Source organism: Eschscholzia californica, unplaced genomic scaffold, assembly GCF_041429995.1.
Source record: "Eschscholzia californica isolate CP2 unplaced genomic scaffold, dmEscCali1.0.p SCAF_3, whole genome shotgun sequence".
NCBI lineage: Eukaryota > Viridiplantae > Streptophyta > Magnoliopsida > Ranunculales > Papaveraceae > Eschscholzia > Eschscholzia californica.
In genome coordinates this window covers 35,037,638-35,060,559 of record NW_028238420.1, presented here as the reverse complement: position 1 = coordinate 35,060,559, position 22,922 = coordinate 35,037,638, and the positions used below count along the sequence as shown (strand labels likewise).

The 22,922-nt window shown below is 35.8% G+C and overlaps 3 protein-coding genes across 3 annotated transcripts; all 3 read right to left on the bottom strand.

Moving 5' to 3' along the window:
* Positions 1–350: 350 nt before the first annotated feature.
* LOC147549803 (uncharacterized) lies at positions 351–945 on the bottom strand. The gene is made up of 2 exons (XM_086671523.1): positions 771–945; positions 351–651 (listed from the first exon to the last, which is right to left on the bottom strand). The coding sequence occupies exons 1-2, from the start codon at positions 871–873 to the stop codon at positions 371–373; spliced, it is 384 nt and encodes a 127-aa protein (XP_086527649.1). The 5' UTR covers positions 874–945; the 3' UTR covers positions 351–370.
* A 6,240-nt stretch (positions 946–7,185) lies between these two features.
* LOC147549802 (uncharacterized) lies at positions 7,186–9,128 on the bottom strand. Its single transcript, XM_086666543.1, has 2 exons — positions 7,721–9,128; positions 7,186–7,424 (listed from the first exon to the last, which is right to left on the bottom strand). Exons 1-2 carry the CDS (start codon positions 8,796–8,798, stop codon positions 7,390–7,392), a joined length of 1,113 nt encoding a protein of 370 aa, XP_086522669.1. The 5' UTR covers positions 8,799–9,128; the 3' UTR covers positions 7,186–7,389.
* A 710-nt stretch (positions 9,129–9,838) lies between these two features.
* LOC147549801 (putative serine/threonine-protein kinase PBL8) lies at positions 9,839–15,040 on the bottom strand. The gene is made up of 6 exons (XM_086666542.1): positions 14,545–15,040; positions 14,073–14,407; positions 13,827–13,962; positions 11,187–11,323; positions 10,939–11,062; positions 9,839–10,415 (listed from the first exon to the last, which is right to left on the bottom strand). Exons 1-6 carry the CDS (start codon positions 14,591–14,593, stop codon positions 9,964–9,966), a joined length of 1,233 nt encoding a protein of 410 aa, XP_086522668.1. The 5' UTR covers positions 14,594–15,040; the 3' UTR covers positions 9,839–9,963.
* Positions 15,041–22,922: the final 7,882 nt, after the last annotated feature.

Below are 22,922 nucleotides of genomic sequence, written 5' to 3'. Positions count from 1 at the left end.
ATTTATATTTGAGTTTGATTTAAATGGATCTGAAATCAATATAAATTTACATGGTTCGTAATCAAATTATACACACGAATTAGACATTCTAAAAGAAAGCGAAGATTTTGAAATCCTAGTCGAGCCAATTAATTCAGGTATCGAAAAAAAATATTCGCATCTAAATTTGATAAATAAGAAAAACCACATACTCTTACTTGTTAAACTCTTTCCCATCGATTGGGATTTTTTTTTTTTTAATTACTAAACTAATCATCAATTTCGATTAATATAATCACACTTATGGTACACCACCCACATGTACAATTATAATCTATATCTTACAAGAACCGACTAAACTGACAAGATAATTCAGATCTGACTAAACAATTTAAATACCACATGAAGTACAATTACAAGTCTTGGGTACAAAAGCACACACACCAAAGGGCTTGTTTGGTAATTGACAATCGATTCCAAAACAACAAGGCATAGTAGTACAAGTGTTTGGATCAGATCCAGCAGCACAACACTTACATGCCAAACATAGCTGAAATGGTTCTAGTCTTCGTCGTCCTCCTCCATCGACAGCATAATCATCGAGGACTCGGTAAACAGTCGATCTTACGGGTATTAATTCCCCACGAATCGACATCTCACTCATGTTTAATCCTGCACAAATTATGTAAATTTTCTTAAAGTATACTAAAAACATGAATTTTAATGAAATAACATATGATAACAAAACAAAACAAGATATGGGTAGTTAAGAACATAAGCAATTAGCTTACCTTTAGTACTATTTGTAGTAGTTGAAGCATTAGAGGTGAGATGAGTAGCAAAGAGAAGTAACACTAGTAACTGTAAGGAGTTGTTGATGGTGAAGGTTTCCATGGAAGATTAATTTTTTTGTGGGAGGTAGAGAGAGAGAGAAACTAGAGAGAGAGAGAGAGAGAGAGAGAGGGTATAGGTTTGGGTTTTGTGTGGTGGAGAGAGAGAGAGAGAGAGAGAGAAGGAGAAGGGAAAAATTCTTCTGCCTTGAGTACAAGGAAGAAATGATGTTATTGGAGGAATATATCACCAACAAAAAATGCTTTATGGGTTGGAAGAAAATAATTCCAAGGGCGCACAGAAATATGTAAGGAAAATGACATGTATATGAAATACCAATTTCTTTCTATTTTAGAATATTATTGGAGACATTTAGACCATATAATTATTGAAGGAATGGGATTGGAATAATAATTTACACAATACACTATTTATTTTGATATTGTTGTCCTCCGAAACAAATACGATCCTATGTGTATTTTGGAAGTTTTTGATATCTGCTAAAAAGAATACAAAATTGAGGTGTAAGGAAAAATACTAGAGAACAAAAAATTATGCAGATATTAGACAAAAATCTTATGTGGTTTACTATGATTCGTGTTTTCAATGATTGTAATTCATTGAAATACAAATAACAACAAACCGCCTAGTTTTTTTTTGCTCTCTAGTATTACTCTATCTTAAGATTAGAAGAATGGAATTTTATATACTTGATAATGTAGCATAATCAATACGTTGTGATACAATTACGCTGCTAGAAGAAAAAGGGCAGGCTTCCTTTTTTCTTTTTCTTTTTCTTTTTGTTATTTTTTAAACTTCTACTTGCCCTATTACATTAAGAAAAATCATATGTAATTATTATTAACTTATGCCCAAATATGGTACATAAATGAAGAAAACATCTTATAAATATTTCCACTACCTTTTGAGTTTTTGTGCTTTAGTTCCATAGAAGTTAAAAAAAAGGTTCTCTTTGTGAGCTTGTTAACCTTCTTGCTCCAACCAAATTTAGAAAAAGAATGAAGAAGTTAGGTCAAAAAAAGCATATGGTGACAATGATTTCAATTAAATAATAGTTTTCGCTTGATTTAAGAAAAAAATTGTCAATGAGATGATTTCAATTGATAATTCCATTGGGCAACACTGAATTTGATCTAAAATTCAACTGAAATTAATTTGATAGTTAGGTTTTTAAGTTAATTTCCTTTACTTGGTTTGGTACAACTATATAAGCAACCAATAGAGATTAAATAAGAATTGTTATGTACCAATAGATATTTTATTATGTATTAGTTTCTCAATCGACAAATAGCGGACTTTATTATTATTATTATTATTATTATTATTATTATTATTATTACAACTATCCATCCACATGCAATTACATAAGCATAAGGATGAGAGAGAAAGGGTCAAGATTCAGTAATGCAAGCATGTCATCTTGTAATTCCAATCTGTCTTTGGCTCTTTGCATCTTTCAACTCAAAATATTGATCTTATATTGGTTAAGATGATGTTCCCTATTGTTTGGATAATATAATTTCATGCACTAACTTTTATGAATTAACTAATATAAATCTGTGTCATTAAGATCTAAACTGAATTAACCAAGTCCATTACCTTCTCATACCCTTTTGATCTAAGATTTGCCCATGTGTTTTGGCAAATTAATTATGATTAAAGATATATCTAATCATTTTGTCCCCAAATTAAGCTTACAAAACATATAATAGTCTAAAATTAGTTCAAAAAAGTTTATAGTAATAACAATAAATAGGTCAATAATATATAAAATTATCTAAATATACTTTAAGCAGCATCTGATCTTGACTTGGACATTGTTAATTAAAATTATTGAAGTGCATAATTTTAGTTGCTCAATTTGGACCTATTTATTTTTTTGAACCAATTTAATTGCTTTTGGAAGAATAAAAGACTTTCTTGGTTGTTATTTCTCTAGCATTCTCCACTAGTTGTTGCAATTAAATACAGGTGTAAGCTAAGTGTAAGAATAATAATTTACAAAATCTGTCGAATAAGGTTTCCTTTTCGAAATATTCGATCTCATGTGCAATTTTCTAGTTCTACCTTTACTAGTTCAAAAAAAAAAAAAAATTCTACCTTTACTACAATTAACTACTCTTATATCCTTCATATTTTTTCAGGGTGAACCATCATCTTGTCTAACCTTATAGGCCAAGGATTGCAACAAAACAAAATCTTATAGACCAAGGAAAATGAGGCATTGATTAATGTGAAAATACCAACTATTTTCGTGAAGTCTTATTTCAACATGGGTTAATCTCATTTTAGCCCACTAAAAATGACTAACTCGCAAAATGTCCCCTTAAAGATGACCAACTTCCATATTGACCCCCTTTTGCATTATTTTGTTAGTTAACTTTAATAAGTGACTCTCTTTACCATTTTACCCTTGTTTTAATTTTTTTTCATATTCTTCTATCTTTCTTTAACAGCGGAAAGAGTCGTAGGTCAGTCGAACGACTTCCTGTCGACGATCTTTCATCAGAATGTTCTTTATTGCTTCTTCTTCTTCTTCATCCTATTCCTTCTTCTTCCACCACCACCAATGTCCTCTCTTCTCCCTCTCTCCTTTCTCCTCTCACTCTATTCTCCTCCTCTCTCTCTTTAACCCTGGTGACTAGAAGTTGATGTTGGCGGAAAGAGGATGAGGGAAAAAAGAAGCAATAAGTATAAAACATATCTGATAAAGGTTTGCTGGCAAATAATCGGTCAACCGACCCCCAACAACCCTTTCCTGCATCAGAGAAAAATAAACAAATAGGAAAAACAATATTTTTACAGTCAACTGTAAAAGTTGACTGACGAAATAATACAAAAGGAGTTATTTTAGAAGTTGGTCATATTTAGAGAGCTATCTTGTAGAGTTGGTCATTTTAGAGAGTCGAAATGGAACTAAACCTTTCGACATCACAAAATTGTTTGTGTATTGGGTTTCTTATCCCACTCGAATACAGTACAGAATGTTGTCGACTCCACAGAAAAGGAATCCACAATTTTTTATGTGGTCCATTTTCCCTTCACTTTTTTTTTTTTGTTGCATACCATTTTGCCTTTACTTCTTACTTCAATGGGTGGAAAGCCAAGTTTTTTAAGTACACTCCAAAATATGATAAAGAATTAAAGGCTAAAGAGAGTGATGGGTGTTTTTAGATGACTACCAAAATCCTCTATTAATTACTCAATTCAACTTTGTTTTCTTTTTATTTAATCCAAACGCCAAATTGTATCCAAATTATGAATAAACCAAGAACAGGTGGTGTATAATAGACCTATAATAGAACAGGTGGTCTATTATATAATGGAAACAGAGAAGAGATAGAGACGAGTGATGAAGGAGGGAAAAGATAATTCAAAATTGATTCTCTTGTATTGATATTAAACAGTATACATTGGTATATATATAGGGAAGTTAAGGAGAGATATTATAGGAATACATTGAGATACAAATCTAGGTTGTTACTTGACCAAGTCATGCTTGATCCTTGTGTGATCTTCGGTTGATGTAGGTGGACCAAGGGAAACCGTGTGTGACATGTTAAGACTCCCCCTCAAGTTGGAGTAGAAAGATTAGAGATGCCCAACTTGCCAATTAAATGTTGAAATGTATCCGCACCCAATGGTTTCGTAAAAATATCAGCGAGTTGTTCCGTAGTCGATGTGTAACATGGTGCAATCAACTTTGTCTTTATCTTCTCACGAACCAGATGACAATCAATTTCGATGTGCTTTGTCCTTTCGTGAAAAACCGGGTTTTCAGCAATGTGGAGTGCAGCTTTGTTGTCACAAAATACGCTCATAGGATCATTATGTGAAACACCGAGATCATGAAGGAGGAACTTAAGCCATTGGAGCTCAGAAGTGAGAGAGGCTAATGCTCTATACTCGGCTTCGGCCGAAGAACGAGCAATAGTAGATTGCTTTTTAGATTTCCAAGATAATGGACTGGTGCCAAGAAACGTAATATAACCAGTAGTTGATTTTCTAGAGGTGGGACATCCAGCCCAATCAGAATCACTGTACCCCGAAACATGAAGTGAACTAGAAGATGATAAAAAAATACCCTTACCGAAAGATCCTTTTAGATAACGAAGAACTTTATGGGCAGCATCCAGGTGAGAACTGCGAGGTGATTGCATGAATTGGCTCAAGGTGTTGACCGCAAAAGTAATGTCTGGTCTCGTGACTGTGAGATAAATGAGACGACCAATGAGTCGTCGATAAGGTGTTGGATCAGGAAGAAGTGTACCATCGTTGGAAGTAAGACGTAGTTTTTGATCCATTGGAAAAGAAGAAGGGCGAGAAGCAGTAAGTCCAGAGTCTTCAAGGATGTCAAGAGTGTAACGACGTTGGCATAAAAATATACCCTTGGAAGATCGTGAAACCTCGATACCAAGAAAGTATTTAAGTAAACCAAGGTCTTTGAGTGAAAAAGTTTTATCAAGAAAATCCTTGAAAGAGGAAATAGCTTTATCATTGTTACCAGTGATGATGATATCATCAACATATACCAAGACATAGATGTGGCAATGTCCCTTGGAGTAGGTAAATAAGGAGTAATCGGCAAATGATCGAACAAAACCACGTCGGAGTAAGACGGAAGAAAACTTGGAGAACCATTGTCGAGAGGCCTGTTTCAGACCATGAAGCGATTTATTTAATTTGCAGACACGTTGCTCCCCCTTAGTAGAAAATCCGGGTGGTAATTTCATGTAAACTTCTTCCTCAAGATCACCTTGAAGGAAGGCATTGTTAACGTCAAGTTGGTGAAGAGTCCAACCTTGAATAGAAGCTATAGAGAGGAGAGCTCTAACAGTTACTAATTTAGCAACAGGAGCGAAGGTGTCAGTGTAATCCAATCCTTCAATTTGAGTGTAACCTTTAGCTACTAAGCGAGCCTTGTATCGTTCGATCGAACCATCGGATCGATGCTTGATTTTGTATACCCATTTACAACCAATGGGTCTTTTACCTGGAAGGGGGTCAACGAGGGACCAAGTCTTGTTTGATTCTAAGGCCGAGATTTCCTTGGCCATAGCTTCACTCCAATGAGTTGAAGTAATGGCTTGAGAGTAATTGCGAGGTTCCGTGTTTGAGAGAACGGAAGCGAGAAAAATTTTATGATGATCCGAAAAAGAATCGAAAGATATATAATCGGTTAGAGGATAAGAAACCATGTCGTGAGAAGTGGTGGAAGGGAGAGCATTACATATGTAGTCGTTGAGACGAGCTGGAGGACGACGAAGACGAGAGGGACGTGGAGAGTCCACTGTCCGAATAGTGTCGTGGGTAGTGGAGGTGTCTGTAGACACAATAGGCAAGTCTGTTATAGGAGTGTTTGTAGAGTGGTCGGGATCAGGGGTGCCTGTAGAGGCGGTAGAAGTGGAGGTGCCTGGAGAGGCGTTAGAAGCAGAGGTGCCTGGAGAAGTTTCCAAAGCAGGAAGCGGAGGTGACGAGCCAGTAGTGTCGCTGAGCACCCCGGACAGGAACCAAAGGAATGTTAATACCGAGAGGAGTATTGAAAGAACCATCATCGGCAATGGATATAAAATGTCTCGAGGGAAGTGTCGAAGGACGAGACGGAGAAATGGTTGACATTGGAAATTGGGTTTCGTGGAATAAGACATCACGAGAGACGATAATTTTACGAGTGGAGAGACAAAAGACTTTATATCCTTTCTGACCATGAGGATATCCGAGAAAAATGTCAGGAATGGATCGTGGTTCCATTTTGTTTTTAGGAGAATGATGTCGTGCGAAACAAAGACATCCGAAAACTCTAAGATGTGTTAGATTAGGCGGGGAACCGAGGAGTATTTCATGGGGTGATAGACCTTTAAGTAATGGAGTAGGTAGTTTATTAATAATATAAACAGCGGTTAAGATACATTCAGCCCAAAATTCAAGAGGGAGATGGGCTTGAAATCGAAGGGAACGAGCGACCTCTAATATGTGACGGTGCTTTCTTTCGACCACCCCATTTTGTTGGGGTGTATATAGGCATGATCGTTGGTGTGTTATACCATTAGATTGTAACCAAGAATTAACCTCATGATTTAAGAATTCCGTTCCATTGTCTGAACGTAGCGTTTTAATGGAAGTGTTAAAATGGTTATTAACATATTTAGAAAAATTAAGAAGTATTTTCTTGGTGTCGGATTTGGAAGACAAAAAGAAAACCCATGTACACCTAGAAAAATCATCGACAAGAGTAAGGAAAAAACGATTACCAGAGAAAGATGGAATAGTGAAAGGCCCCCATACATCCACATGTAATAATTCAAAAATAGAAGTAGAAACAGATATGCTAATAGGGAAAGGCAAACGAGAAAATTTCGACAAAGGACAAACATCGCACGAAGATTTATTGATTGAATTATTGGAATACAAGAGAGATTCCTTATTAAATAATTAAAACGTGAATGACTAGGGTGACCTAAACGATAATGCCATAGACTGAAATCGGAATTACACTTAGAAAAATTGGAAAACAAAATTCTAGGCTCCGTGCAAAGATAATATAGACCGTCCTTAGGATCACCACGTCCAATCGTCTTTCCCGTCACTGGGTCCTGAAAGATACATGAACGAGAGTCGAAATAAACACCACATGAAAGTGAACGAGAAGTTTCGGAAACCGAAAGTAAATTGAATTTAAAGGAAGGAATGTGTAGAACATTGTGAAGATACAAATCATTTGTAAAATAAATTGATCCAATGTGTAGAACTTGGATACGAGAATCATCCGGCAAACGTACATAATAATCCGGAGGTGCCCGATGAAATGTAGAGAAAAGAGAAATATCCGAACATATATTCTTGGAGGCACCCGAATCGATGACCCATGTAGAGGGAAGAGAGAACGAACCTGTCAAGTTGACCGAGGGCTCCTGATCGTGTTGGACAGGAGAGCTGGTTAAAGGAGTAGCAGTGGAGGTGCCCTCAGACGGACGTTGGTGGGCCAGCAGACTACATATATGGGCGTACTGTTCAGCTGACATGGTTGTCGCTAAAGGCACCTTCGTGGGATCAGCAACAGTTTGAACGGAGGCAGCAGTGGGTGTTGATCTTCGAGGTGGATATCCATGGAGTTTGTAGCACGTAGAAACCAGGTGACCATGCATTCGGCAATGGTCACAAAAGGGTCGTTGTCTCTTAGGTCGCGGCTTGTCAGATCGGTCAGAGTGATCGGTTTTGTTGAAAGAACCGAAGCCATGATTATGGACAGCTAGGGCAGACGATTCATTGCCCATTGACGAGTCATAGGAGAGGTTTTGTTGAACCTCTTCTTGTTTAACCAAGCTGTGGATTCGAAGAATCGATGGAAATGGTTCCATGAGAAGTATTTGACTACGTATTGCAGAAAACCTTTCATGTAAACCTTGGAGAAACTCCATTGCACGGTCTTGGTTGTAACGTTCAAAAAGGGACTTACCATGTCCGCAAATACAAGGTTCGATAGTATTCAAAGAGTTGAGTTCATCCTGCAAAGATTTGAGACGCGTGAAATACGCAGAGACATCGGAACCATCTTGTTTCAAACATGAAATGGCACGTTTGAGTTGAAAGATTTTTGGAGCGTTTGTTTGATGGAACCGCTCATGTAAGTTGCGCCATATTTCTGCAGCACTCTCATCATACAAGATGGACTGACGAATGTCGGGATCAACCGAGTTCAAAAGCCAACTAGTGACTAAATCATTACATCGATCCCATGAATGCAACTCATCCGTAGAGGTGGGACGAGGAATCGTTCCAACGACGAAGACGAACTTGTTTTTCGCACGAAGTGCCATCTTCATGGCTCTTGACCATGAAGGATAGTTATCACCAGAAAGCAATGGTGTGATTAACACAGTCGTGGGAGAGTCGGAGTGATGAACATCAAACGAAGGAGATGATTGAGAAGCGGAAACATTGATATCCGAAGCTTGTGAAGAAGACATGTTAAAAAAAATCGTTAATGCTCTAATACCATATGAATAAACCAAGAACAGGTGGTGTATAATAGACCTATAATGGTCTATTATATAATGGAAACAGAGAAGAGATAGAGACGAGTGATGAAGGAGGGAAAAGATAATTCAAAATTGATTCTCTTGTATTAATATTAAACAGTATACATTGGTATATATATAGGGAAGTTAAGGAGAGATATTATAGGAATACATTGAGATACAAATCTAGGTTGTTACTTGACCAAGTCATGCTTGATCCTTGTGTGATCTTCGGTTGATGTAGGTGGACCAAGGAAAACCGTGTGTGACATGTTAAGACAAATCAAAGTCACTTTGGATCTAAAGTACTAAGATAAATTAGCTTTCTATTTTAAAATGTGAGTTTTTAAATCTCGAAAAATCGTAAAGCAACTTAGGATAATCACAATGGGTAATTCAGAGGGTAAACTACTTCTAATTCTTACTATTTAAACTTAGTAATGCAATTCTTTGAGTGTCAGATAAAGCTAGCTCAAGTAAAAGTAGCCAGCATGAAGGACTTCAAATCATGTCTCATGAGATGAGATATATGAGGTCTGTATTTAGTCCAAACATGAAATTGCAGAAAAGCTAACTTCTAATCAAGTACACTTTGTAGTTTCTGCTTTTCTGGATAACCTAAAAGTGAAACAATTGCAGTCATTTTTTCTTCCCTTTTTTTACCCAAATGGCATGGAGGTTTTGTCGAGGACTAGAAACCTAAACAACCAAGATCTAGAATCCTACTCTCCACAGTGAAGAGACTGTTAGCGTCCAACGACTGCAATCTTGATACATTATCTATACAAAGTACAAACTGAAAAATCTTATTGACAATCTCTGAGAGGAGATTATCCGCGGCCTCTCACGTGCACGAGGATGGTTCAAGAGTCAAGAGAACCAAGTTGAACGAGTAGCTAAATTTCTTTCCTGCAGAGTTAGAATCCATTGCACTTCTTTCACTTGAAACGATACCAACGATAAAATGTAGCTAACAAGACCAACACATGTAAATCAAAACCAAGCAACCACATTGCATACATGTTTTTATCATACACATCCACAATATCTTGTTGACAAGAAAAGAAGCAAAAAACAGAGAAGGTAGAGGAACACGGTATTTATAAAGAGGATCTTATCTCACCCTGCAAGCAGTGGGACCTCCCGGCGAACAATTAGGGTTAGGAGACCGGCAACCAACAGCACTGCCTGTGAATCTACGGTGTTGCAATCGGTAATCAGGCAGTGAAATTAGGGTTCCACTTGGGACGTTACTCGCTCCGCTACTTTGCAGGGGCTCAAGTGTCTCCACCACGTCACTCATGAGGGGCCGGGCTTTTGGGTTCTGGCTTAGACAGTAGTAGGCCAAGCTGCAGGCTTTCTGTGCAGCCTTTGCGGGGTACTCATTTTCCAATCTAGGATCAATTAATTGCAGCAACTTTCTCTTGTCATTAAGCTTTGGACGTGCCCACTCGACCAAACTGTGTTCCTTGATGGGCCGTGTCTTGTCCACGGATTTCCTTCCTGTCAAAATCTCGAGAAGGACAACACCAAAGCTGTAGACATCACTTCTTGCCGTTAGGTGACCTGATAATTCAATAAGGACGAAATCAAGCGGAGCACCAAGAAGAAAACAAGAATCACATGTCTCCTAGAAATGCAAGGAATTGGCTTTAGCGATCCAAAAGAGTGATTTTCCACACTTCTTCCCATTTCTCTGGGTTAGATTACAGACCAAAGATCATACCATTGACACTGGCAAGCCTAACTAAATTACCTTCCAGTTGTGTTCACTAGAATTTCTATTCATAACTGCATGTGTTGGGTATTCATAGGACAAAAAATCCATTTAAGAGAAGATTTTAGTAGAACAGAAAATAATAACAGGTCAATAACATTGTCCCAAGATGGGGGAGAGAAAACGAAGCAGAGAAAAAGCTTAGGTTATTTGTTATTCTACTGTTGATCACAATAAGTTGAAATGAAATGAAGCAACATAACAAGCACACTTTCAACTCTATTCCTATTGAATCTCTTCCTCCATTATAGCAAACAAACAAGAGAAGTCCAAAATGAAACAAAAAAGCATCCAACAGTGAAAAGACCATACCAGTCATTACATATTCAGGCGCAGCATAACCATAGGTTCCCATCACACGAGTTGATACGTGGGTCTCATCCCCTTGTGGTCCAGCTTTTGCAAGACCAAAATCAGAAAGTCTTGCTGTGTAATCCTGCAATATACAAGTAGATGAAATATATAAAAGTTACTTTAGGTGAATATACAATACCAGAGAAGTAAATGCAGATTACAAAGAAAAAATTTTGGTTTATAAATCATTTAGAAGCATCACTAACAGAGTCCAACAATATATTCGATGTTTTGAAATCCCGGTAGATAACAGGTCTATCCGCATTGTGAAGAAAAGCAAGCCCTTTAGCAGCTCCAAGTGCAATCATCATTCTTGTTGCCCAGGGTAGTGGTATTGCCGTCTCTGAATGCATCAAGCACAATAAGGCCCATCAGCTCGAGTAAAAGAAACATCATACTTAAATATTAGAAAACAACTGACTTGAAAGATAATTAAAAAAAATCAAAATCACTTTGTTTATACTGTACAAGAAAAACATGTATACAACTACTCCAACTTGTCGGAGTACAAGGAAATAATATTTCAGGCAAGATTTCCTCCTCGTTTCCTGCCATATCATCACAATCAAAATATACTAGAAAAGGCAGGGACATTGCATTCGTACGAAGTGTTCAGAAAGAGAAATGGCCAAGTATTAAATAGGAAAAGAGTATGTATTGAAGTAGTTAACCCATATAAAGTAAAAGCAGCGCTCTAAGAATCTATATCAATAAAAACGCCAAGGTTTTTATTACTCAGAAATAACCAAAGAACAATAACATATAACAAGAAATCAACAAAACTCCTGTTTTCCTTACATTGGAAAACACAGATTTTAAGTGTAATTATGTGTTTGATGACAAAATGCTTAATTAACACTTGCCTTCCTGATATCCATGTCGTAGTTCAATTTGTAAGCGAAAAGGTACAGCTGAAGGATATTTGTCTTTCTATTATAATTTTACGGTTGCTTACTTGCTTTGGATTTTTGGGATATATCAGCTACAAATCAAGCATGGAATCAAGAGCATGGCATCGAAAGCATTTTAGTATGTCTAGAATACGGAATCGAGAGCATTCTGGTCTGTCTAAAATCTAGAATCAAAAGCTTTCAAGTATGCCTAGAATCTAGAATCAAGAGCTTTCTAGCATGTCTAGAATCTACAATCAAGATCATTCTAGTGTATCTAGAATCTAGAATCAAGAGCATTCTATCAAATGTAAAACATGGAGTCTGGAGCATCCTATTGTGCCTCCAAGACAAAATTGAAGTGAGAAGTTATCTCCAAACCAAGTCAGGAGTCAAGAAGGTCAGGGTAGAAGATGTCAAAGAGTTCGAAGGTTCGCCCGCTTTCAGAATTGTGAAGTACCATCACAATCCTGAGGGGAAGTCGTTGGATCCTAGGTGACATACACTCAAGTGGTGGTACTTTTACAGGGGTGTAAAATATCTTAAGGAAAGATAATTGATTATCGCTTCAACTTAACCACTTCTAACCACTTCACGTTTATCTTGGTTCTGTGACTGTCAAAATGCATCTATTATTAGGCAGTAACGTTGTCAATCTCTCTAACAATTAGACAAAGGGTCTGATCTTAGTATAACCAAAACCGCTGTTTTCATGAGGACAGATAAAGTCACAACTCAAAAGACAGTCAGGCTATTATGTTTCAACTACGAACATAAACTCGGTTTTAATGAGTAAACCGGGAAGTGAGAACTCAAATCAAACCATGGGAAAAACAAAGTGTTTATTCCATGGGAAAAACAAAGTGTTTATTTGCTCTGCAACATCTTACATTAAATCACTTCGAGCAAGCATGACGTTACACCAGAAAGCTCAAATCCTAGAAAGTGAAGTTTGCATGGGATAAACATAACTAGCTCACTTAATCAAATGAGTGGATGGTGCAGGATCACAAAGTTATACTGTATCCCACGATAGGCAATCCACTTGCCAAAATATACGATTAAACAAAACATAGCTACTAATGAGGTACCAAAGCTAATTTTAGGTTTTATCCCAATTAGATTTAGCATGAAAAGTTAATATAAAGATAATGCAGTTGAAAGTAGTCTCTTCTCAGTACAGTATGAGTGTATGATGATGTAACAGTGAAGTTGAGTACATTTGAAGTGTACGTTCTTACTGCAAGTTGCATCCCTAATGGTTAATCCACTTTTCCATGACAAGGGTACGGAATACGGATAGCTTTAGATTTATCAATTATTAGATGATTGCTAATAAACCTTGTCTGATATCAGCCACTAGAAACATGTAAAGAAAATCGCGATTCGTGCACAAAACCCATTGATCTTTCATCTTTGACCAAACATCATAAATGGAGCCTACACTTTTGCTGAGATGGCTCCATACATTTAAATTGAAGTCTTCTGGTAGACAAACAAGATACGTGTCCAAGTTTACGCGTCACCTTTTTCAGTCATGATATCTCCGACGTTGAGGTAGACATATGAGCAGATACTTGGTGGTGGGACTTGAGGGTTAGGCCAAAACTTTGTGACATGATCATACTCTTATCTTATTGTCCTACCATTTGAAAGTTTCAAATTTTTATTACTTTTCCTAACCAAGAAAAAGAAAGCAGTTCAGATTAGAAAAATTCTGAGTCTTACGCTGATGCAGATCTTCCTAACCACCTACTTTCAGCAACTATATTAAGAAAATATGGATGACGTAAAATCAAAGGTAAAGATTGTGCGAGCAATGCATTGAGTGCGCTTTAAGTCAAACTCAAGGAGATTGTCTCACGATAAGAAACGGTGAGCTCCCAGAAGACACTATACAAGCATAAGAAACAATAATTAAAAAAAACAACCAAAGTTATAGAAGCGGGATCATACTTCGAAACAAGTGGTTTTCAAGGCTGCCTCGAAGCATGAACTCATATACAAGTAATCTATGATCATCCTCACAGCAATACCCAATCAACTTCACCAGATTTCGATGTCTAAGCTGTCCTAGAAAATTAACCTCTGTCTGAAATGTATCGAAACACAAGAAACAGTCAACTTTAGACGAAAAACTAGTTAACTCGAGGTTAATCAAAAGAAATAGAGTAATAATAGCAAAACAAAGTGAGAAATTACAAGCCATTCTCTATGACCCTGGAGCCCTTGTTTGTTGAGAACCTTGACAGCAACAGGAAGTGATTTAAGTCCAACCCTTACATTCTCATCAATGTAACCTTTGTATACGGTTCCGAACCCACCCTCACCAAGGATGTAATCGTTACGAAAGCTTTTCGTGATAGTCTCCAGTTCAAATAATGTAAAAGCAATAACATTTTCTAGCAGAGCATTTTTACGCGAGTCATCGGCATTTTTTGGGGTTGAAGGATCACTCAAATCCGAGAAAGAACGATTATGTTTCTTTTCAGTTGAAGAACTCTTAACAGATGGTGATGAAGTATTGACTTGATGAACTGTTAACAATTTACCCAAAAAAAAAAAACCCAAATTCAACCAAGTAATTTCTTCATATCTAAGAATAATTCAACAAAATTGATATTTCCTTTTGGGTGTTAATTAAAGAGAGATAGAAACTGAGAAAGTGTTTTACCTTGAACATTAGCAACAGCTGATTCTTCTCTAGTACCACAATTACCCATTTTGTTCTTCTTCAGCCCTAACACAGAATTTCATTCTTCGGTACCTCCTTCCCTATTTTTTTTTTTTATTAATTTTTTCCTATTCTTCAATTGATAACTTGATCAAACAAAACCCTAACCCTAAGAACTCAAAACGTTTACCTCCAATCCCTCCTCCAATCTGTGGTTACGCCAAAACGATCTTTTACTTCAAATCTGACAAATGTTGAAACTACTTCCTGATCCTTACCTATCAAGAAGAAGAACTGATCAATTTCTCTATCTACTTTTGTAATATCTGTCAAGTGTCAAATAGTTGAGTTGTTAACTGCTCACTTAGAACCGAGAGATTCCTCTCTCTCTCTCTACTTTCTCTCTCTACTTTCTTTCTCTCTCTCTCTAAAAGCAAAGCAATTAATACACAAGAAAGAAATTCGATGCCTCGAAGTGACAGCATTTCCATCCTTCTTTATAACTTCCTTGACAAGAATCCTAACTAACGGTAACGGTTAACTGTAAATTCTGCCTTTCCGTTGTACTTGGAACTGTAAATTCCACTTCTTTACACTTTACCATCATTATGTGTCCTATCAAAATTAGGGGGTAGTGGTTAGGGAAATTTTTGTGTTTGGGCCATTCAAATGCGGAATCCTAAAATGTCCGAGGCATTCAAATCCAAACATATGAAAATCTTGGGGCATTCAAATTCGGACATTTAAAAATCCTGAAATGTCTGAGGCATTCAAATCCGGACATTTGAAAATCTCCGAATGTCTGTAGCATTTAATTATAAACAAAATGTCCGCAGAATCTGGTAGACTTCATAGTTTGATGGATTTTGTGAAGGATTTGGGACAAATTTGGAGCCTAAAATGTCTTTACAAAAACAAGAGACATTTGGAATCCATCATGTGATTAAACAACAATAATAATATTAAAATAATAAATGACCACCAAATGTCCATCAATGTCCACAAATATTTACAAATGTCTATGAAAGTCGAAAAATATATTTTTTAAATGTTCATACAAATATATTATTTCATTTGATTACACAATAATAATAAAATAATATGTCTACCAATTAAAATGTCCATCAATGTCCACAAATATTCACAGATGTCTACGAAAGTTGAAAAATATATTTTTGAAATGTTAGTACAAATATATTATTTCATGTGATTAAACAATAATAATAATATTGAAATAATAAATGACCACCAAATGCTCATCAATGTCTACAGATATTCATAGATGTCTACTAAAGTCGAAAAATATATTTTTTAAATGTTCATACAAGTATATTATTTCATGTGGTTAAACAATAATAATGATAATACTAAAATAATAAATGACCACCAAATGTCCACAAATATTTACATTTTGTCGACGGATCAATTGTCTTGAAATGCCTATAAAGACATTTTGTCTATGGATCAAATATCTTGAAATGTCTATAAAGACATTTTGTCTACAAACTCAATGTCTTGTAACAAATCACCTGAAATGTCTTGAAATGTCTACAGGACATTTTGTCTATGAATGTCTGTGAAAGTCCCAATCTAAAATCGACTACAATCTACGTTAGTCGTTACAAGACATTGATACATCACGAAAGAGGCTTAAAGAAAATTGTCTAAAGCCCGACAAATATATTACAGTATTACTTTATTTATTGTCTAAATCACATGGAATAAATCTTAATAGCAAACTGTTTCCACTGAGACTCGATCTCACGACTTTATAAATTTAAGAGGAATTGTCCAACCACTCCACCAAAGGAGGGTGGACAGCAGTGGTTGTTGAGATCGTTTGATTTAGAAGAAAAAAATTAATGAGCCAGCAAGCATAAATGAGCCAAACCTAAACAAAGTAAAATGTAAGCTACACGTCCACTGCATCAAAAAATAAAGCTCAAAAGCTACTACCGTCAAGGTGTTCAACAGTCAACACGATCCCTCTGAACCATAAGGCTACCTCTCATACATATCACTCTCACATAATCATTAGATCAATGATCTGAATGTTGTAGTTGAACCACACAACCACATAAGGTTATAAGTAATGTACATCTGGACCATGATTGGTGCAGGAGAAATATCATTTGTTTTCTGATAATATATAAATTCTTTTTAATTTTTAAAAACTTAAAACTAAACATTTTGCCCAATTTTTTATTAACTATATAAGATAAATTCGATCTCTAGATCTCACAAACTTAAGAAGTCATTTTCAGCTAATGCACTAAAAACTAGTGGATGAAATTGTTATCCTAATAATAATAATGTGTTTTTCACGCGTCCAACCACCCTAATGTTTTTGTAGGAGTTAGATTCAATGTTAAAGTCAAAGAAGATCCAACTGTGGCTTCCCAATATCTTTTTGAAGGATATTTTCACTTGAGAAATTACATTTTTTTCTTATATGGGTGATTTGTGAAACAAAAACATTTTCCGTAAAGAAAGGAAGGTTAAAAAGAGTTTTGCTTTCATTTTTTTCCTTAAAACTCACCAACTCCTTTTCTCCTCACTCCGGTAAAGTCGCATGCAAACTTCTGTGACCACCCACAACCACCGCCACCTTCGATTCTCTCTCTAACTAGGTCTCTGGCTGAAATTACAATTGCTGGACTCAGTTCAATCTGAAAAAGAGTTCAAAGAAATCATATTCTCTCGTACAACTTTTTTTGATTGCAGGAAAATGTTTTTGTTTGCTTAAATCACCTACCTTCTTTTATTTGGAAGACGAATTCACGTGAGAGACAAAAATGATCTCACGAGTGATTTGTGGGGCATATTTGAAGCTTACCTTTTTGTTGATATGAGTAGTCTAGAAATCGGACGGACTACATTTGTTTAACCATTCTTATCCGACATCATTCTCTTCTTTGTTGTGACCCCACATTTCGACATCATGTTTAGCCTCTTCTAATGGCATAAACCACTCATACCCATGAACAGGGGTGGCTCTTTGCCAAAGCGAACAAAGCGTCGCTTCAGGCCACCGACTTTTAGGGGCTACCAAGAGATTAATTTCTTTAAAAAATATATAAGAAGCCCAACTCTCTAAGAAAATTACAATGCCACATTTAACAAATGTTAAGTAAAGGGCCCACCAAATTTGACCATCTTTAAAGGAATGGTGGGCCCAACAATTTGTTTGACTTCTGAAACAAAAACACTTTTTAAATACTCAAATCATGAAATCTCAATATCCTTTCATTTCTTCAAGCCAAAGTACTAAACGGGACTGTTTATTCAATTTCTAAAAACAAAGTCTATTGTTTTGTTGTTGTAAGTTGTTCAATTTCATAAGTACAAAAAAATATTTTATTTTCTGTTTAAAAAAGTTATGTTTCCAAGATGATGGTGATTTGAGAGATTCATGCGGTCGCCTTGAAACCTTTTTCAAGCATAATGAGTCATATGACATAGGCGGACTAGACTTCTTTGCTACACTGAAAGTGTTGAAGCGCCTTTTACCAAATGAGATCAAAAGACCAACTGATGTGCTAGATTTTTTGAAAGATATGAAAGGTTGTTACCCGACACATGAGTTTCTTATAGAATTATATTAACGATACCAGTTACTGTTGCCTCTGCAGAAAGAAATTTTTCAAGTTGAAGTTAATTAAGTCTTATATTCGATCTACTATGTTGCCAGAAAGTTTAAACGGATTAGCTATATTATCTATTGAGAAGGATATGGCTGACAATCTTGACTATTCGACGATTATTAGTAACTCTGCATCGCAAAATTTAAGAACAAAGTTTCACTGATTGTAATTATCAAAAAAACTATTTTGTTATATATAAATATGATGAAAATATTTTGCAGTATACTTATGATTTTCATGTGATACATTTATACGTTTTACAATTTGATAGAAGGGGTCACATTTTCAGACCTCGCTTCGGGCCATCGAGAAATCAGGACCGACCTGCCCATGAAAGATGAAATGAGTAAAGATAAATAGCCATGAAATTATTAGTTCTCTTATTTCATCCTCCATGGCCATTAGAATTTGTAAAGCATACTTGTTTCAGTCAATGCGGCAAGAAAAATTGGGTTTCTTTGTATGTTCAATATGTTTTCCAACTTCATTCTATGAAGGTGAAAATGATGTTGATAGACCACACATATTTTTTTGGTTAGTGTGTTAAGATGGTGGGTCTTTTCTGTTTCGAGAAGACAACTCCTTCCCTTAATGGTCTCAATCACCACACTAAAGATAAGTGGGTCTCTTATATTTTATGGTCCTCATTCAACCTTCTTTAGATAGTCATCAAAATAAATCTAGATAAATTTGTTGTTTTCCTTTTTTTTTTTTTTTTTTTTTTTTTTGTTAATGTAAATTTGTTGTTTTCCTACTAAATTTAAAAGAGTAGGTACGTAGGGTACTGACATTTTACCTTGTACCAAATGTATGCTGAGGGAAAAAATAACCAATTTGAGTTATGGCATAATGACTATTAAGTCTCTTTTTCGTTTGCATTGTTCACTTTACGTATACATTTCATGATAGCAAGAAATGCATTTGAATTTATAAATGCATTTTAGACTCACTAAACAACTCAAGATTCAAAAAGCAGGCAAACAAAATTAATTTCGAAAATTGAAATAAACTAAGTCATATTCATCTGCTTTTATGTTAAAAAACTAAACAAATTCTGCATTTGCTTTATAAAATATTCATAAAAATTTTAGATATATACTAAAAGAAAAAGGTATTATCATGGGATAACAATATGAATCCACTGAATATTAGACGAGATTCGCTAGGTCCCATTAGGTTTATTATTTCTTAATTATGTCCATGCTTAATGCTAAAAGCATAGAGTTTAAAATACTTCAAAAATTGTCTTGTAAAGGGTTACTTTTTCTCTTCCTTTTTCATCTTTTCCTCTAAATAGCTTTCTTTCAATCGAAGTTAAAACTTGGTATTATAGTTTTTTCCCATCCGTGTTTACGAGAAAGGAGAGCGAGAGAATCTTCGCTTTTCCTTTCTCTTTCAAACCGTGGAAAGAAAATAAGACTCTTTGGACTTTGGGCGTTCCAAAGTCAAAAGAATTAGTTCTTTTGGGAGTATGTCAAAAGAAGTAGCAAAATTGATACTATGAAGATGAAAAGTAGATCTTTAAGAAATGACAATGTGCACGAAAAGCTGCATCTAAACTCTCTCGACCCCCTATTGCTAGAAATATTGTAAATAGGGTGCTTCTAAAGGCACCGGGCCAAAAGACTGTTAGCATCCGGAAATTTTATTGACTCGGGTCAATGGCTATTAACCCAAGTTCTCTATAAGCACCGATTTTTAATGTGGGTGACGAACACCTTCGTTTGCTTCCATCTTCTTCTTCCAAAATAATAAGAGTCCAATTCAATTCATTTTACTAGCTGGATACATGGGTTCAATCGAGATTAAGAAATCGGGAAGGGAGGGCGGGGTCTATTTTCGATGAAGAACATTGAAGCTGAAACTCTGTTGAAGCTGAAACACAAAGATAATACAAACCAATATTCGAAGAACCATAGGGAAGTATTCTGAACTCAAGTTTGTGGCATGTAGGTAACTAAGTTTTTGTCATAACTCTCATTACATGAACTCAAGAATAGCTAATTAGATTGAAAAAAAAGGGATTAAACAAGAACAAGAAATTAAATAAGAAGATAAGATGAACTAACCATTTTCCTTTGTAGTATCTTCCCTCCTTTCCTTCCTGTTTCTATTACAACCTTCACCATCAGATTTAGGATAAATCAGAGGCGATTTCGATTCTGAGTACTCTATCAGAAAACTTACTTTCATTAAAAGCAAATCCAAAATCCCAATCTTCAGAAGAATAAGCACAACTACAATTAACTGAAACTTGGGATTCCATGATTGATTTTGGGTCAAATAAGTTTGAGTTATTTTCTTTCATACATTATCATCTCCCAATCACTTTCGAGGCGTCTTCATGTTAGAGAGAGAAAGTTTGAAATCGGGAATTCGGGTTGGTTTTGTGAGAGATGGATGGAGGGGTTAGGGTTAACTGAGATAGGACCGGTGCCTACATAGTTGGTTGGTGCTAATAGAAAAAGGAGCGGTTGGACCTGGTGCTAACAGAGATGGATGCTAACAGCCTTTTAGCCTGGTGCCTTTAGAAGCACCCCCCTTGTAAATACACTGGCGGTGATCTATTTTACACCACTCGTTAGAGCAGTTGGAAAATCCAATACAGATTGTTTGCTATTACTGGTTAGTGTACTTAATTACGAAAGAAAGGTCCACCATTTTTTGGTGTTGTGGTTGGACACCCACTCGTTAGAGCAGTTGGAAAAACTAGTACAGATTGTTTGCTATAACTTGTTAGTGTACTTAATTACGAAAGAAATGTCCACCATTTTTTGGTGTTGTGGTTGAACACCAACTCTGTAATTCGGACATCTCAGGTTCCATCTTATAAAAAGTGAAAATCCAGGATAGTTTGAACTTCGGTTATTAATACAATGATCATTTAAGGGACAAAATTAAAAAAAACTTAAGGGACAAAATAAAAAAAAACTTTATAATGGAAGCAGAGTAAAATTGGATTTTTTCTTTTGGAAAAAGTAATAAACGTTTTTAAACGATCAGATCAAAATCGTATTATCTCTAATAAACATATAAGTGCATTTACTGTCATTTTCAGCTTTTCTTCCATTGACATTCTATATAGAATTAGGATTTAAGCTCACATCCATAAAAAAAAAAAAAAAAAAAAAAAAAAAAAAAAAAAAAAAAACAGATTTGGTATCTAAGATTTTAAATTTTTACTCCCATTGGTACCATTAGTATTACAGAACCAAGTTAAACAAAATACAATAATATAATTGCACAATGAAAACATGGAAAGGTAAAAAAATTGAATGAATATTTCTCGAAGAAATCATGAAAATAATTAACACATTAGTTTTGGCCTTCATCGTGCACATGTCCCCTTTGATCGAATCCTTGCAATTTAAAAAGACATGGTGATGTGGATCTAATTTATTTTTGTATTTCGATAGACTAAGTTTTTAAAATGTGACTAATAATTAAAGTCAACTTAATAATACATGGAATATAAAAAATCATAAATAAACAACTATATTTTACGATAAGAAGTACTCGGAGTTTTTAAAAATGAAAACTATTACTTTATAAGTACGGAGTGAGTTTGGACTGTAGATGGCTTTTGTACTCTAGTTTTTTACCTCTTTGGTTAGCTAAAATGGAGTGTTCTTGGATATTTTTATTGAGTTGTTTGCCAAAGACGGAGTTGTCGTGTTCTAAGGCTCGCGTCGTTCCTTCAACAAGTTTCTCCTCCTAATATCATATTTTGGACGGTAACTTGTAGGATTTCTCACAATGTAGACATTTGGATGGATGGGCCTTTTATACGCGTTTTTTCTTGTCTTGTTTTGAACGTCGGTAGATACGTATATGTTTATGATGTTGCATAAAAGAAAACCCATCACCGAGCGGAATCTCCTTTTCGGCTCACATAAGGGAAATGATGGACCCCGGAGAGACTGTTAATGCTTTTCGTCTATCGCCAGTGCTGAATTTTGTGGACAAATACCCTCAATAGTTTTTCCCTCAAAATACAGCCTCCTATGGGAGGTGTGGGTATACCTTCTGGGATTTCAAGAAAAACTGACAAGCCGTTAGAAGAATAAATATCATGGATGGTGCCTATAAGACTAAACCAATTCAGTTTAAGTTTTGGAAGTTTTATACACATCTTTATTACTATTCACATCTTTAAATTTTGTGGGACGCATCAGGCAACCCATTTTTATTATTCACCCACACACGTTAGTCCGAAAGTTGCCCATCATAATTGAGAAAGAAGACAGAGGGAGAGAAAGAGTGCCTGCGGTTGAGGCATTGGAGAAGATGCAGATGAAAGAAAAAAGTATATAGGGAGGAAAAAGGAGTACAGAGAGACCAAAATGGTTGGTGATGACTGGTGGTGAAAGAGGAAAAGTATATCGAGACGGAAATGGAGAGTATAGATAGACCAGATGGTTTTTGATGATGGTGGTGAAAGAGGAAAAGTATATCGAGACGGAAATGGAGAGTATAGATAGACCAGATGGTTTTTGATGATGGTGGTGAATAAGATGGAGAGGAAGATTGAAGTTTTTTCAAGGTGGGTTTTATCCGTTGACTTGTCCAAGTCAATGAACCAAGTCAACTGTCAAGCGTGACAGTTGTGTGATGCGCCCATAACTTCCCGGCCTGTCATTCTAAAAAACTTACGAAATATATGATCTATATTACAAAACAGCATGGTTGTGACGAGGGCAAACTGACTAAGACAAGGAAAAGAAAAAAAATTGT